We start from the raw sequence: 18,591 nt of genomic DNA, 5'->3' as shown, positions 1-18,591 counted from the left end.
GAAAAATATGAAAACAGTGGAATGGATTATTAGTTTGAAGACCAGACCAATTCATTGTCATTCTAATGAAATGATAGAGAGAGACAGAGAACTGTCTAACATAAGCAAGTTATAGTCTCTTTTCAAAGGTTCTGTCCTTAAAAAAATAAATAAAAAAAAGCTTCTTTACTTAAATAAAAAAAAAGTTTGGATTTATGTTCATCTTAACAAAGTCTTTAAAATCTTTAATTTCTTTAAATTGGTTAAATCGTTTTCCAAGTAAACATTTGTTCTACTTTAGGACTGAATCATGAAGATTAGCCGCTGTCTTGTTTTTTTTCAAGTGATTCTAATCTTTGGGTCTGCTGGATGGAGAAAAAACATGCGGCATACATCTGTTAGTAAAGCCTCCAGGAAACGTTTTCAGACATTTGAGAAAAGACATGACTATTGATTTTGACAATAACCCGTAGATGGTAAATAAACAAATAATTGTTTCATGTTTAGTGGTATTGACATGAACTCCCTGCAGGGCGTGTCCCATGACTTCCTGAAACACACACACACTACAAACACTGACCTCAGTGTGTGGATGTGTTCCGTGTACCGTTTTTGGAGCTGAGTTTGAAACCAACAATCACTCACAGTATGAAATTATCTCTAATACAATCTCTCTATAATTCAACTGTTACCATTATGAAATAATAATAATAATACAAACAGCCTCTGTGTTGAGCTTGTTTTGGCATATCATCACCACTTAAGCAAACATTTACGACTTACACTTAGACCAATAAAGGCAGAAACCACCACATACTGTATGATCAGCAGACAGAATGGAGCTTCTGCGATGATCGAGCTGTTTTATCAAATAAATACAAGCGACTCATCTCTTCATTTTGACGTCATTTTCCGCTCCATTGATTTTCTTTGTCAGAAAAGAGACAACTTCAAAAGCTCCAGTAAAATAAATAACACCCCCCCCTCTCTGATTTCCAGCGCCTACACTGAGCAGAGCAATGTTTGTCACCTCGGGGCAAAGCAAACCTGTGTTCTGCTGAGGAGGAGGAGGATGAGGAGGATGGATAGCAAATGGCAAATAATGTAGAGTATCCAACACACAGTATTACTAGCCTGTCGGGCATAATGGCTCCCCTCCTTCACCTGCACAGCATGAGCACATTTTTAGTCCAGTGTGCAAACCAAAACCAACAACAGCCTTTATGCTCGACAAACAAAATCTCTATTCACACTACTAGTAAAAGAGGAATAAAACTGCATAGACACCGAGGAGTATAGTTCAGTTAATACCCCTCATGTAACTAAAAAACAAAGAGACTAACCTGCTCTACACAGGCCTCTAGCTAGAAAGAAAATGCAGTGGGGATTTTATTAGGGAAGCATATCAAGAGCTCTCTCCACCTTAGGCAAAAAGACAACAACGTTCATTTGCCGCATCATGTGTGGTCAACAGACACCGGCAAACAACAGCAGGCGGGAACAGGGCTAATGCATCGCCTGCAGTCCCACCTGTCAGGCTCCCATTGTTGCCTTGAGACTGAAAATGCTGGCTCCATTTCCTCTGGATTCAGACTCATCCCGAGGAGGGCTCGGTACCTGTGCAGACCTGCTGAGGAGGGATCAGGTTGCAGCTTCCGCCCTCTCGCCGGGGATTGAGACGAGAGGACAAAGAACACGGAGCAGGACTCGAGGAGCGGGGAAAATGTTTATTTAGCACGCAGGTGTTTTCTAGCCACTCGTGTGATAAATTGTTAATCTGCAAATTAAAAAAAAAAAAAAATCAAATCATAAATGTGTTATGAACGAAGGAATGAAAGCCGCCCAAAAACTTTTCTTTTGTTCAAATCGGCTTGTTATTATCACTGCTGGGGTCTAACATTAAAAAAATATTTCTCCTGTCCTAGTTAGATCAGCTCAGCTTTTAATAATAATAATAATAATACAATTTATTTTTCATGCCCTTTTCACCAACAGAACTCAAAGTGCTACATTAAAAGTTAAAAACAAAGAACGATATTATTTAAAAAGGTTTAAAAACAAAAGCATCTAAGAAGGACCAAAAGCTTTGTTACAAAGAAATGCTTTTGTTATCATGAGATTTCCGCTGTTTTTTTTTATTCCTTTGGACCAGCTCAAAGTGGGCGTGGCCTAACCCTACACTTTTGGATAACATTTTTCAGTCATCTTGTTTCTTTTCCTCAGAGACTTCCTGCATGCACAATGAATGTCTTGATTTAAGTCATATCTTGTTTGCTTCTAACCTGTGATTTCCTACAATTCCCAGCATACCCGGCGACGATCCCCCGAGAGCAGGTGCAAACACTTTTGCGTCAGCTGTGGGTTAGTCAGCTAGGTGAGGGGAATGATAGCGTGTGTGCTCTAGAATAATAAGCCCAAAGGAAGCGGCGAGTCCTTTTCCACAGCTCAGAACACAGGGTGCCTCGTGACCGTGTTGCATTCTGGTCCATTAGGGACACCGTCAGGGCAATTTATCTCTTTTGCCGCCTACCCCCCTTTTTTTTTTATCTTCAGGACCCTTTTGCTATGAGGCAAAGTGTGTCATCAAAAAGTTCCTGTTGACGATTTACATTTAAAAGTCTTCCATTAAAAATCTAATGAGGCTGCTGTGGAAACGTCTCAACATGGAGTCAGGTTGTCGGTGTTTGAGAAAGTATCGGAGGTAATATGAAAAAAAAACAAAAAAAACACACAGAGCCAAGAAACAAGAAAACAGACCTCACACTGTCAGGAAGATTGCCAAAACCTTGTCTCATTAGCTCTTCCAGCACAGCAATCCTCTCATATAGCAAACAATATGCCAAATATAAGAGCAAATGTGAAACTCATTATTTGATTTATTATTTTTTTATTTTTTAAAGAAAGTTTTCAGCTGCATCAAGCGGGGCCTATCACAGCTACACAAAATGAAAACTGGAACAGATTCACTAACCTCTTGCATTTTTCTTTTTGATAAGCATTGAGTGTAATATGAGATTTTTACAAAAGAAAACTATTGTCAAGCACTTTCAATAAATGATGATGAAGTTCTTTTATTTAACGTAATCCCTCTAAAGATGCTGAAAACACAATCAAAGCTGAGCATTCGGCTTTGATTTAACTTGAACTATCGTCTGAAGCTCCAACAGAGCACTTAGAGAAAATTAACATCCGGGGGGAGGCAAAGTTGGAGCTTGATTTAATGGAAGCGCAAAAAAATAATGATAGTATAACCCTTAAGCCCGTACAATTAGAAGCAAGACGCGGCTTATCGTTCAGAAATGTATGTGAAAAAAGGTATTTGAAATCCTCTGTATTCCCTGCAGCATTACAGGAAGTCTTTCAGGATTCATTGTCCTCGGGGCGAGACAGATGGGCGAGATAAAAGCATTTTACAAGAGGGGCGATTATCACTCTAAATGACTTGCCATAAGGTTTCCTAGAAATTGATCTTGTGGCATGATCATCAGTCTTTCCAATGTTCGTCTCTGTACTCCCGGCCGCACGAGCGTCTTAAAAACCTCTTTCAAAAATGTCATAAATTGAGTCTGCAGATGAGCCGCACGGGTCCAGGGACTGCTCTTAAGACAGCCGGCCCGCGCGGAGCGAGCCGGGGCGGTAAGTGCACTCAGAAAATCCCGTCCATTATATTGTGAATTATGTATTCGAGGGGCGCAGGCCACACGGCACCTGAGGGAGGGAGCGGTTGCGAGAAAGGCCTGTAGGTTAGACTTGAGGGCAGATCGGAGGAGATCTCCCAGTCCTGACTCCAAACATCCACCGAGAGCTCCCATTAACGACGTACCATTAAAGGCAGCATTAGGCCATTTACAAAGCACGCTTCCTCCTCGTCCATTAACCCTTCCTCTCCACTTTCCGGGACAGCTGGCGCTACGTCACCCCAGTCGTTGTCCATGAATGTGAAAGATTGATTATTACACTTCCAGTCTGCATCAGAGTCTCATGCTGGACGGTGGTGCCTTGAATGCGTCACAATGACGGGGTTTACTCAGGTAAAAATATATAAAGAGCGCACAAAGAGATAATGAAGCTATTAAAAGTCGCCGGTCTACCTGCGAACCACTCAAAGTGGCTGTACACATTTTTTTTAGCTATTAAAACTTGAGTCACTGCTGGATAGATCAGCTCATCTTCATGTGTGTGTGTAAGTGTTTGGACCACATAAAACTGAGTTGACTTGCTCTGAGGCAGCTATAGGCTTTGACCGACCAATCAGAGGTTGACGACCTTCTGAAATAGCGCTCAAACAGAGACGAACAGGCGACCTCCGGTGAGTCCGTATCTTCATCTTCACGGTCATCCTCACGCACTTAACTCGCCTCGAGAACAGCAATTGCTATTCAACACTCAAACTTCTCACCCATTCACCGGTAATGACACAAGAACGGCTGCCTCCGAGTTCATTGGATGTGTAGCATGTGTGCCGAGGAGAAGAAAGGCAGCGGCCTTATTAACTCTCCGTTCAGCCAACGCAGGAGTGTGATTAGAAACCACTCGTTCAATCTTAATCATTTCGGAGTCATTTAAATGTGATAACGTTCTCATATGCCAAGAAGCCTTCAAACTTTAATAAAGTGGCAGATCCAAGGAGCTTTATTGAATTCGTCCTGCTCCCCTGTGCTTAATGAACGGCTCGTATGCATAGCAGCAGCTCTGCTTCTTATCACGGGGGCCTTTGAATTTGAGTTTGTCAATCTCGCAGTTACCGAACACCTCTTCCTTAAACGTCTTTTTTTTTTGACGTTTAGGCTGCGTGTACACTTAATCTGAAGATCTTTGCAGATCCGTTAAGTTTTCAGCAGCTCATGTTTATGGAAGAATAACACATTTACACATTGTGTGTGTGTGTGTGTGTGTGTGTGTGCGTGTGCGTGCATGAAAGGCGACATCGTTCTCAGTGTATTTTCGGAGGATTTCAATTATCCTCAAAGACCCGCAACACTTAAGGCACCTGAATCTGACTCTAGTGACGCTTCACTAACAAGTATGTGATCACATGCTTCCCTCGTGCTTCTGCTGGGTGTGAGATGATAAAGCACAGTTATAGAGGCACAGAGGTTCTCCGAGGGAACAACTTCCTGCTCGAGGACTCGGGGTTTTTTAGCTCGTATAACCACAATAACACGTCACCTTTTTCTCCAGGAATGACAGGGAGGGAAATCAACCCAATTCAAGTTTCAAATGCAGCCACACAGATAATACAATCAATGTTTACAGCCTTTTGAAATCAATGGAGGGGTTAAAGAGGTGCAGCAGATGGCGGGATGCTCCAGATGGAGACTTTTAACGGTGAGTAATGCTTTTCACCTAAGAGCCCTTTTGAATCTGTGACACGTTTGAACCGATATCCATAAATCTAAACCCAGGAAATGAATCTTGCAGTCATTATAACACTCTCCTTCTTCAACCCTCCCACCCCTTTGCTCGGCCAGATGTGCTAATAGGAGCCTCTCAAATATTCCTGACACATTCAAAACAAGCTCTTTGACATCAAAGCTCACGTCGCTTCACCTGCTCTCCTCGAGAGGTTTCACATCAGACAGGACGGATCTTCTTTTTTTTTTCTTTTTCTTGCATAAAGGCCATGAACCTGTCAGCCTCGCTCGCCTGAAGCAGACTAACTTCTGTGTGTGCGTCTGCGCTCTGGATTAAAGATAGAACAGAGTTTATAATTCTTTTTTTTTTTTTTTTTTAAAGATAAGCTTGAGGGAGTGTTAGTGATAAGATCACGCATCCAAGATAAACGGAAGGGAGACACAATGGCACTGGAACAATAAGTCTGCTGACTGATTAATCAATCAATCCACAGACAATAACCACCTTTGATAATCCCTTTTTTTTTTCAACATTAACCCGCCTCCAACTTCCAAGGATGTTGTGCTCTTTTCTGTTTGTTTGTTTTTTTCTTTTAATAAATGTTAATTAATTAACTTCAGGCTGTTTGTCAAACAAAACAAACCATTTTAAGATGTCACCTTGGGCTTTTGAAATGGATTTTGAGCAGGGTTTTTTTGGTGACATTCCTGAACTAATTAGTGAATTGAAAAAAGGATAAACAGCTGATTATGTTATAAATTGAATTAAAGCCATTACAAATCCTCATGTGTAACCTTAGGGCTGCGACAAAATGACTTCCATAGCTATTAAAGTAAATAATCATTGTTGTTTTGTTTTTTTTTTCATTTGATTTTTAAAATGGACTATTGTGATCTTCAAAAATGAAATGCCCCCAATAGGCTTTTTGAGATAACACCTATTAAAAGGGTAATTTCCATGTGTCATTTTGGGCTCGGGGGACATGTGGTGGACATTCTCCTTGTTGTGTGTTCGTTGAAGTCCTGGCTGAAAAAGTAAGACCAAACTCCTCATACTGTATTTTATGTACGAGCAGCAACGAAGGTCAAACTCTAAACATCCCCTCCAACTAATTTCATTTCGAGTGATTACATTATTTCTTTTGTTTGGAGGATATAAGCCCAGCTGGCAGCTACAGACTCCACTGTTTACCCAAAGTGTAATCTGCTTTTTGTTCAAGTACCTGCCTGCCTGCCTGCCTGCCTGTCTCCACCACAAGAGCTCTTATTTCCTGATAAAGTGGCCCCGCCCCATCCCTGCCCCCACGCCTCCCATCAAAGGGAAATCCTTTGAACATCTGTAGCATATTGGTCCTGCGGGAGCAGTTGTGTTTGCTGTTATACTTTCTGTATGACCATATTACATTTGCAGTTAGTGCCCGAGGACGCCAATCGAACCTACCGCCCTGCTGGAGGTAAAGTGATCCTTTTTTTTTTTCTCCCCGCAAAACAAACCCACATGTAGCCCTGAATAAAGTGGAAGATGAATCAGCCCCAAGGACCATCATTTCTCTATGAGGGTAAACAAGAACGGTTCCACTTATCGATCTTAAAGTGCTTCATTAGACGCTGCATGAGGCGAGGACTCATATTTTCCCAACACAAACTGGATGATTAATGGAAATATGTGCAACACTTTGACGGTGGTCTGAAAGTAACGCTCCACTCCTCTTTTGCTATATTCATAATGTATGCCTTGTTAGGCTGTAAACACAAGATTATAATAATAACAGGCAGATATTGTCATTTGTTCAGCAGATGGCCGCTGTAGCTTTCATCTCAGGTAATTGCCACAGAGAGGCTGATACTTGTACATTAGTTGAGCACTGAGTCATGTATGCTGTTGTGCAGCCATAATGACAGACCTGACCTTCTACCCCTCCACTGTGAAACAGTGCAGGAGACGCTCCCCATCCTAATAAGCACGGCAGCCTGGCTGGTATTAAAGAGGGCATGACGATTTCAAAGTGTGTCCTGCTTTAGCTTCTGGCTGCGGGCGGGGGCGGGGTCTGTACAGAGCACAGCGCTGTGGGAGGAATACATGGAATGCAGATAGTACATACAAAGGATTATGTACCTGCTCACATCAAATCTGTTTGGTTTCACATTTAATACCCACGGACCAGCGTCGGCTTTGATGGAGAGCTGTGAAAGGTTGCAGATTAACGTGGGCTGTCATATCGCATGAGTCTTCCTACAACTTCAGGACTTTCAGATTTACGTGGTGGGAATAACCGCTAACGGTGATTTGGCAAAGAGGTTTAACTAGCGCACATAGCCCTTGTTTTTGTGTGTGATGATGAATGTATGCATCCTAGGCAGGTTTACCCTTCCCAAAAAACATCTTTTTTCTGAGCAAGGTCACAAGTAGTGCTATCCTCCAAAAGAAAAACAACTTATAAAAACACAGCTTGCCCTTTTGTTTGCATCTTTTGTTTCTGTAGGACGAGATAACCACTCTTAGATGGAACTCAGTGTGTCACAGTCAGGATGCATGGGTCCTTTAAAAGGACTAATAATTTCATTAGCAGAGGCAGCAGAAAGTAGATTTTCTCCCTCCATCATGACATGAGGAGAAGCCACACATAAAGGTAAGTGCTTTTAACCATCCTGCCCAGCACTGCACATATTTAACCGCCTCCGTTCTGTCTCTTCTGCTGCGGTAAACTACAAGAAAACAAGAAGCCCTGCAGATCGAACTGATACCGGAGCAGCAGAGAAAACACCTCACTGCACAAAAACACAACAATAAGCAAAACTGTGCCAACAACTCTTCTATCAGCGGTTTGTATCTACTGAATACAAAAATATCTGCAATGTGGCCAAAAGGAGTGCTTGGGAGTTAAATTCTCCACGGATAGGCTACCCCCCTTCAAGCAAGCTGAGTCGACTCGACACGCTGTTCAGAGAGTCCTCTTGAGAAGGTTCCACTGCTGGGTCAGACAGAAAGTCTAGAGCTCCAGGCTAAGACTCCCCTGAAAGACCGGAGGAGGCAAAAAATCCTAGCTAAAAAAACAACAACACACACACCCTGAGAATACATAAAAACTCATCTTTGTGGTGGAAACAAAACAAAATGTGTGTGCATACATGGGGATACATATTTTTAGTCATTCTGCAAGCAGCGTGGATCTACTCATAGCAAAGCTGGCTATTGATTGTTACCAGGTGAAAAAGCTTAAAAAATACAAAATGGATTGCCATTAAATTTAACATAGAATATCGATGAAGAGGTTTAAGGACTATTCTAAAACTTCAAAAATGTTTATGGTTTTGAGTTCCATGTCTGGACACTCAGCCCTGTTCATAGATAAAAGCCAGTTCATTATTTGTCCATAAGCTAAAAAGATGATTGTTTTTTATTTAAAAAAGGAAATGTATTTAATTTAATTATTAAGGTTTAGTTATCCACACCTGAGGAAATGACTGTTTGTTTGCTGACAAGCTAAAATGATGAGCCTTGCCTTTTTATACAACATAACCTGCTAAACATCAGCATGTTGTTCGCATGTTAGCACTCAAAGCGCTGAGTCATCAGTCTGCTAAAATATACCTCTAAAATGTAGGAAATACACAAAAACAAAAACATGGAAAATATATTCCAGTTAGAAAGAACGTGCAATCTTGTGGATGTAATGACCTGAGATACACAGAAAACTTTACAGAGGACAAGAAGAAGGGAAACAAACAGCTGTCCAATCATTAGAAACCCCCCTGGAACGTCAATATGGCTGAATGAATATCCTCGTAATAACTAACTGTGGCTTTGATGCTGCTGTGGTTTGGTTTAGTGTTTCGTTTGATGTACTGGTTGTGTTTATGGGATAACATGCTTACAAGCCCTTCACAATAAGAGCGGTAGTCCTGAGATTTCCCCAGAAAAGAGCAGGAATTGATTGATTCATCTTTCAGGGTCAAATTATGGGCTGTGTGGTCCTGCGCCTTCAAATTAAGTCGCCGTCATTACACCAGGAAATGATGTGTCACCTATTCTGTATCTCACTTCTTGAATGGGGGGAGATGAATGGTAGAATAATGGCTTATGACATCCTAATTCTTTCAAATTAAAGAGTTTCAAGTTAATTTCAGAAAGTCCTCGCCCTGAGGAACAGCTGGACAGTCTCATCGAGCATCTTTTATCTGACAAAGGCCTTAGGTTGGATCTTGCTTAATGTTTGTACTCGGCAATTGAGTCCAAGTAAAATCAGAGTGAAAATGTCAGTATTTGAAATGCACCAGTGGGATGTGTAGTGTTTTAAAATTCCCTCCAGGAACATTATGCTTCTTGACCCTTTAAGGCATCCTATTAGAAAATTAAGTATTGCATCCAATTAACAGACAAGCATCTCTTCACCTTCCTCTTGAGGTCTTGCAATGGAACAGTTGAATACTTAACGGCAAAGAGGAGCGTCTTCACATAAAATATCCACCATCAGACTTCAGTTAAAGCATTGCAAGTTGGTAATTGCCACCTAAAAAGTCTCCACTTGACTGACATTGAGTCGAAGGAAAAGAGCTCCTCTGATGCGGCTGCATTCTGCTCAACAACAGGATTGAGCGAATAATAAAATATCTGTTATGAGGGCAACATTTCTTTCCCCTTACTCACGGCTTTAAATAAGTTGGAGAAAGTACATGCCCTAAGGCCAAGTGTTCATGGACACGAATGTGAAAATGTCTGGCTTTCAAAAGGGAACCGGAGAATTAATGTTATATGAACAGTTTAGAGTAAAGGTTGCTTCGAGACCAGGTCAATAACGTTAAGTAATTTTATATGTAGTTCATGTCTTCTCAAGAAAATATTCAAGGTGCAAGCCAATGAATACTGATCATGGTTTACAGTAAAGTACTTCCTATTCGCCAATAGTTTCTTTGCAGTTGAAATTCACTGTTTCATTGGCATTGATACTTCTTCTTGGAATGATATAATGCAGAATTTTACCCAATAATCCACTACTTTGTGCTTATCTAGGTCTAGTATTTATCTGTACCTTATACAACATTTAAACCGTATGCTGTCAGCTAGGATCGCTGTTGCCCGTTAGCGTACTGTTTTTTTCCTGTTTATTGTTAGCCTTCTTTTCATATCTCTCGATCTCTCTCTCTATACATATATATATATATGTATATACATATACATATATATATATATACACATATACATATATATATATAGAGGACCCTTTTTCATTTGGTACCAAGACACAGATGCGTGCCAAATTGTCAATTTTGTTCAATTAATTGAGTCTATCCACATACGCCCCGGTAGCTTTAGAGGTGAACTTGCATGGGAATCGTGTCTAAAGAGCAGCTAGAAATCCATTAAATGACAGATTTACAACTAAATAACTTCCATTGTCAGAAAAAGCACCCTCACAACCAACCATAAATTGAAATTTCATGACAGACAGTTGCAAAGTTAGAGTGTAGGTTTGAGCTTTTCTTTCCCCTATGACAACGTTATAGATTTCCATTGAGCTTTTGTCTAGTCCCACCTGTATTGATACATTGATGACCCAGAGAAGCCGGCCAACCATTTAATCCTCTAGCTTGTATCCTATTTTGATACTGACAAAATGGCAGGCTTTTAATTCCAATCAAAGACACACTCAGGCAATCCCCCTGTGAGAAAGTGTCTCCCTGAATAAGAACTCCTGTCTCCTGCAAGTTCAACCCGAGCAGCATGTAATCAAAGATAGCTTCAGGCAACGGAGACTGCTGCTGCTGCTATGAAGGAAGCATGGTGGACATCAGCGCTACACAAAAACGGCAAAGATATGGCAAGAATGCGAGGTCAAATGTAGACACAAGACTATTCTGTTACGTCCCAAAGGCAGTCAGTACGTAACAGAGAGCAGCGCGATGTTTCATGTATGAAAAATTGCTAGACAGCGTCTGGATGAATGGAACAGCTAGTCAAGAGCTTTGGAACAAACAGGATGATTGAAAGTGAAATGAACGGAAAGAGAAAAACTTAGTCATTTTATTAGTTGGCCCAGGGCTTGAAATGACTCGCACAAAAGCTTGACCGACTTCCATGAACCTTAGACCAAGCCAAAATAAAGGTTTGAAACAAAAGCAGCCCCCTGTCCTCCCACTTGACTCTCACTCAAAAATGAGCAGAAATAATGATTTTGTGGAAGTGCAGGAATGAATGTCATAGGTTCAACAGTGACCTCTCTTTGTCGGTCAGGAGGAGCCCCTGCTGCTGTCAGAACAAGGACTGATGTCACGTTCTTTTGAATCTACAAGATACATTTTAATGAGAAAAAGAAGTTCATCAAATGTGAGTCACAAAGGCCTCTTAAGCACACGCCTCCAGCTCTCCATACACATGTGCCCCTTCATGGTATATTCCCCTAATATTCTCTGAAGTCAAATAATTACCATCACAGTTAATGGAGGCCTCTCAAAGAATTCATTAGCACGCGGCAATGACTCTAATGGAGAATTTGAACAAAGATCCAGGCCCCTGTTGGAGCTGGGTGTGGTCACAGGCTTTTCATACGGCGGAGAGATGCTTCCCCCACACACACATACACACACACACACACAGACACACACCCCTCCTCCCTCCCTCTGTCAGGTTGCACATGTGAGGTGCGGGGGACAGGCAGCAGCTTCTGTGCCCTCTCAGAGGGGTGTGTGCTGTTCCATATTAATGACAAAGAGAGGAGCGGGAGCAAGAAGTCGCAATCATACACTCATTTGTTTAAAAAGAGCCGGCCTCACAATACAGTCGGCGGGAGTCCACAGGAATCTTAGTGAAAGCTGGAGACTGCTTCAATGACAAAGGACAGAAACAACTGCACTTTTTTTGTCCCTGAAACAAGGGCCGCCCCGATTTCAGAGTGCTGCTGGTCTTTCACCAAAAACCAAGGATACCTTCATGCATTTCAATGGGGGTAGTCCTGCATAAAGAAGGAGGCACTACTGCATAGCACACTCATCTCTCTCCTGTTGTTAAGCCGTTCTTTATGGCTGAAACAATAGAGCTCAGAGCCCTCCCCTTGGATAACAAATAAACCATTATTTTGCATGGCAGAGGGAGAAACCTGTGTGCAGGAGGTAGAGCGAGAATATGACAAAGAGAAAACTTGAGATGTTAGTCTGTCTGATGAAACACTGCGACGCTTTACTTTCACTTTTAAATGATTCTCCCTCAATACGAACAAGAAGACTGGGAAAGTAAAACGCATCAAAGTCAATACAGCCCTGCTTACCTGACGGGTAAATTACACAACAAGAAAAAAAATTTGACAGCCAAAGAGGCAATTTTAAAAGAGATTATAAGACTTGTATATGTCTCACACTCTGGCTCTAGAAGAGGGGCAGGCCAATCACCAAAGTGTAATTAAGATTCACTTGCTCCTGTTTTACTGATAATCCTGTGTGTAAAACTGTCACAGGCGAACAAAAGGTCTCTTTTTTTCTCACCGAGTCGTTGCCTGAGAGTGATTACTTTTGCCACACAAGTCTTTTCATTTTCTCAAGGCAAAGCCTCTCATCCGTCTCCCTGCTCTCCCTGAGTCCAGCTCAGAGGGAACTGCTTTCTGTGACATGTAGGAAACTCAGCATGTTCATGTGGAAGCTCCTATTTTTGTTCACTGTTTCTCACTTAATCTCACTTAAAGATGAGGTTCTGGGTGAGACGTGAGAATTTGGAGATTCTATTTAAGAAACTGAAACAGTGTTTGAACTTTTGGCACACCCTGGCGGTCTCTTAACGTTATATTGAAGTCAACAATGGAGGAAAAACTTCAAAAATGATCATTTGGCTTAATGTGTGTGTGGGGGGGAACTGCTTTTCTTTCAACAACTGCACACACAAACAGAGACCATAAAGAGACACTTGCCCCCTTCACGGCACTAAAAACCAACATTACTCCACCTGTTCAGTGTCCCTGCTGGGGATGTGTGTGTGTGTGTGCACGTACATGCGTGCGTGCGTGGGTGGGTGTAAACCACATTAAGCCATGCAGGAGTGCAGGGCACACAAAATGGGAAAAGAAAGAAAACCTTAATGCATGTCTAAATTCAGCTGTGTTACATAAGAATTCCATCGTCATGATACTCGTGTTCTAAGAGCATCGATGTGCCAACAGTCTCATAAAGTCCTGCTGTATACATGCAGGCCTGAAGTAAAGCTAACCATATTGCACGGATGCATGTCGTAAGCATCACTTCTCTGAGATGAAGTTTGGGAGTTGACCTAATTTCTAGTAAAAACTCTGGGTTTCCAAAGTGTGTCTTCTTTCACTGAAGTAGAGCATGTAAATGATCCACTTTAATCTGAGATTTCCACATTTTAGGTTTGCACTAAAACCTTATTTGCTCTTTTTATTCACTGCATGAGAGGTTATGTAAAAGGCAGGTTTTAATGTCACGAGAACTGCAGGTTGCTTTTCTATCGCTCTGATCTACGTATCTGTTTTCATGTCATTTAAAGCTCTAGTTAGGAAGTGAGTAGTTAATTAAGCTTGATCCTCACATTGGAGGCTATAAAGCGGTGCTGCTAGGGGCGCTGCGAGGAATCCCGCGCCCCCTGATGGGAAGTGACACAGGGCTCCCCTCCCCAATACCGCTTAAATTAACAGTATGGCCTTGCCTAGCGACGCGAGAGTCCCTGAAAGCAGCATCTCTGCCTTCTGCTCATGTAGCTTCTTATTTTATATTCTGAGGAAGACATCTAATCAAACACACCCAAACAAAGTAATTCTTCTTATTGAACATCTGTTTCACTCGCTTGGGTGACTCGTTGCATCTGTCTGTCGACACAAAACGTGATCTTCTGCAGCAGAAACACACGTTCGGTAAGTGTGTGATTGCACAAAAAGATTCCACTTCTCACTCTTCCACTGCAAACACAGGACTCAGGACAGAGAGCCCTACAGAGCCTCTTGAGGGACATTTCCAGCTGCCAGATTTAGGTTAAGCACCCAGCAGGATAATGAGATGTGTAGATGATCCCATTGGGACTATTTTAGGCATTTCTGTTCTAATATGTGAGAAGAACTTTGGATTAATGGGAGGTTTGTTCCCTTTGTTAGCGTAAGATCTTTGGCTGCCCAATTCATTCTATTAAATCCGGCAGATTCTCTTCTTATTCCCTCGTTTTGTTGCAGTTATTCAGATGGTCAAGCGTGCTTTCAGAATTCACTTTTGTTCTGAGGCTGGCAACGGAGCCATTTGCTAAATTTGATCAAGAAAGAACTATTGTAAGAAAGGGAGTATTTAAAGTGGAGAAAGTGAGGAATAGATGCTGCATTTTTATTCAAAGCCGTGTTTCGCCTCAGTTGCCATACTTGTCATGACTGCATCTGAATGTTGCATGAAGGGATACAATACTCTGCGAGTAACAAAGAAATCTCAGTTCGAAGATGAAACAAGCTCAAGAAGCCTCCAAAACATCAAGAAGAAACCGCCAATAAACAAGGCGAGCCGCATACAGGCCGACAAACACAGCAGCACACACAATCTCATGTCTATCACAAGTGTACTTTTTCATGCTCATTAACATGAAAACATCCGAATCACAAGTCCGGACATAACCCAGTTAAAGATGAAAGGCTGGAGAGTGAATCCAGCTCAGGTGAAATTGGGTGACCCCCCCCCGCACACGATTAGTCCATTAGTGAGTGGGAGAGCCCTGCTTGCCCGACAAGTAATACCAGCTGTGACACCGAGCGCTGCCTGTCTGTTCAGGAGGGGGTGGTGGTGGGGGAAGGGTGGAGACAAGGGAGTGAACAAAAAAAAAAAACAGATGCACTATCTTCCAAGACTGTTTGTTCTAAAAGTAACCCAGGGCTCTGTTTTTCGTCATCTATTGTACTCTGTCTCTGACTTCTTGCGGCCTTCAAAGCCCTACAAGCTGGAGCTTCTTCATCTTTTCAAATACAATAAGCACGGGCCTGTTTTTTTATATTAGCAGTATCGACGCAGCTTTATTGAAAATCCCAAACACAATAAACCCTTACAGTTAGTTTTTTTTTTTACCCACACTGATCAAATAGAGAAATAATCAGGAAGGCCTGTCAGGAGAAAAGTCACAGGGTTTATCTTGGAGAAGTGACCATCTGTTGTGTAAGCAAACACACACACATGTTTTGACCATCACTCCAGGCAGCACGTCTGCTAAACACACAGCACTGTGGACAGCCATAAAGTCTAACCTCATTACCAACTCAGTGCACTCTTTCCCCGTCTCAAGCACACGGCACTGCAGAGGCAGAGCGCTGTAAAAAAACACCTTAAAAGGGCCATTCGTTTCCTCTCAAATAAACCACCTGAGCCTGACTGATAGGTGCTGTATGGTGTTAATTTACAACAACAGGCGCCACCATAGTGCGACGACGTGAAAGGAGTACAGTGGGATCAACCTCTCCGCCCCTTTTCTTTTCCAAGTGGGGGTCCTCTGAGCTTATGTGCAGCTTTGCTTAATGGTCTGGCTGAGTGATGGGAGCACATGGTTTTGCTACCTGTTGGCCTGACTGAGCAGACAAGGAAACATAGAACAAGAAAAAGATGTTCTCAAACGCACTCCTGTCCTTGTTTTATCACACATTTGTCAACTTCTAATCAAGCACCACTTAAAGCAAACTCAATGTCTTACACTGCTGACTCGCTCAGAAGCATTCACTTCTACAATCCATTACACATCAACGTCCAAAATGAGTCCTCTCCATGTGTAATTACTAGAGGGAGCCAGTCAGGAGCTGTATCCCCAAACCAAACAGGCAGACTATAATTACAATAAATCAGACAGGATGTGAAGGAAGCATTATTATGCTCAACAGCCTGCATTAGCAGGACAGGAACAAAAAATCAAATTGAGGAATCATGATGACATCATTGCTCGAGCACATGTGAAGAATGGGTGATGAAGACCACCTCCCTCACTGCATGCCTCTCCCATCTTCTGGGGGGGGGGGGGGGGGGTTCAGTGAGAGATAGAGAAGGGGGGGGGGGGCACATTGAACAATATTTCATGTCACAAAGGCGATTTACAAACAGAAAAGTCACTTTTTGAGAAATGGACTGACCTATTGTGTATTAACTCAATAAAGTTAAAGCAAGCTGCGTAACTCGCTTGCCTTTTTTATTACAAACATTGTGTTAAGGGTTTTAGTTACAATTTAACCCATACGGGGAAGTGGTTACTGCATTATATGTGGATAATAAGCCATTTGAAACAGCATTTACGATAAATTTGCCTGTTTTGTTTTTTTAATTAGCTTAATAGCCTAAAATGAACAATTAATAGGTTAAAATATAACTCAAGCCATCTGTAAAGGGGAAAAAAAACATCGAACAGAGCCGCCACGACTTTGTAAAAGACGAGTGATAAGAACCGTAACTGACAAACTTAGAGCACCGCCTCTTTCACATTTCTCTCGGAAATGTGCTCGACTACCCGGGCTGAAGTTTTAGGTGGCACCTGCTGACACGCTGAGTATCCCCGCTCCCCCACCCCAGATGTACCTGCGACTCTGGCGCACGAGCGCACCCCGCTTGAATCCCCGCCACTCTGGTCGGTTAATGAGACAATAGCTTACCTTGGCAGAGGAAAGCGGTGACGAGGAGGGCAGACACGCAGCTGGACAACAAGTGCATCCTCGCGGCTCTCAGGTCCTCAATTTGTTTCAGAGATGCGTAATAAACCACTTGGTAGAGGTTTTTGTTGTTAGAGCTGGTTAAAGTTATAAATGGTCCTCGCGAGCCTCTGCTACACCGGAAAAGACAGTTCAGTTCAGACTTGGCTTTTCTCTCAACGTGGCATGTGCTCACCAACACGCGCTCTCATCAGTTCTGGAGGAACAGGTAATTGCGAGGGGCACACAGACGAGCGCGAGGGCGGGGAATTCTATCTTTTGCTCCGCCCCTGACCCCCTGCCCAGCCCCCACCCGTCCCACCCCACCTCTACTATCCTCCCTAGCAGTTTCCTCCCACACACGCACACGCACACACACCTCCCCAACACACAGACACACGCACACACACCCCACCCCTTTTCCTGAGACCCCCCTCAGTTTACCCCCTATGTCCCCCCTCTTCTCCTCCCACACACTCTCTTTACTCTCATCTTCTCAACTCCTCTCTTTTGCTTCGTAACCCCCCCCCCCCCCCCCTCCACACACACACACACACACTCACACGGGCAGACACAAAAAGGAGGGAAACCTTCAATCAAGCAACACCTCAGTCTTGTTTCGAGCAGAAAAAGAAAACAGAGGAGGAAAAAAACACTAATCCTCCAACCTGCATTTAAAGCCTTACTGACATAAAAGTACATTTTAATGCCTTTGTACTTTGTATCCCCAGCTTTATTCTGGCAATTATCTACTCCATTCAATAACAATTGTTTGGTTGAAAAAGAATGAAAAGAAAATCTTAGCCATAGATGACCTTTTTAACTATGCTTGAAGAGATTATACCCAATACTTAAGCTGTTGAATGGTAACTAAAATAAAGCCTGTCTGTCCAGAACTGATTATTTGTTAATCATTGTTGTGATCTATCTTAGTCCTCATCTCAGTGTTTAAATTCTGCAAATTCACCACTTAAAAAAACACCCTGAAATTCCTCATGAATACAATGTTATTTTAATGTCAAAACTGTATGTGTCATCAAGATAGACAGTCCTGATTTTTGAGAGTTCCTGAAAGATGACATTCTGATTTCTCATATTTTTATTTATTTTGTTATTTTCGTCTGACAGCAGTGACATTTGGTGAGCGCATCACACGAAATCTAAATCGGCAAAGTAACTTGTAACTGCACACTTCACAATGGTGCAGTGAAGTAATGAAAAAATGCAAAAGAAAAACGTCTACATCTGAAATGTTGTTCAAGCAGACGTCTGCCAAGATTGGAGAGTGCCGGTAGCCCAATCTTGTACTTAACTGCTGTACTGGAGTAAACGTACATGTTGTTCTCCACCTCTGCTGTCTCACACATACGCCCACACACACACACACACACACACACACACACACTGAGATTTTCTTTCAATCAAGACTTTTTTTCATGCAGGAAGTGCCTTGCAGGCAGAGCACAGGAGGTATGAATCCCATCCTATAGCTATGCTTTATAAAGCATAGCTATAGGATGAGTGTCCAAATTTAATTATAATGAATAAATTTCTTTATAAATAATTTAACCATGATTCATTATTTAAATCCTCGTTCATATCTCTTTACTTTTCAATTATTTTTCAAG

General features: G+C 42.2%; 1 protein-coding gene across 3 annotated transcripts in view; it reads right to left on the bottom strand.

Moving 5' to 3' along the window:
- LOC306830996 (CD166 antigen homolog A-like) overlaps positions 1-17,208 on the bottom strand; it is a 35,046-nt gene extending 17,838 nt beyond the window's left edge. For all 3 annotated transcript variants that reach the window (XM_079354806.1, XM_079354808.1, XM_079354807.1), the window contains exon 1: positions 16,928-17,208. In XM_079354806.1, coding sequence (XP_079210932.1) covers positions 16,928-16,985 — 58 coding nt within the window. In that variant the 5' untranslated portion in view covers positions 16,986-17,208. The remainder of the gene's footprint in view (positions 1-16,927) is intronic.
- Between the last annotated feature and the right edge of the window lie 1,383 nt (positions 17,209-18,591).

This window comes from Symphodus melops (genome assembly GCF_947650265.1).
Source record: "Symphodus melops genome assembly, chromosome: 10".
Taxonomy (NCBI): Eukaryota; Metazoa; Chordata; class Actinopteri; order Labriformes; family Labridae; genus Symphodus; species Symphodus melops.
The sequence above is the reverse complement of the archived record's forward strand: the minus strand, read 5'-3'. Positions and strand labels throughout refer to the sequence as shown.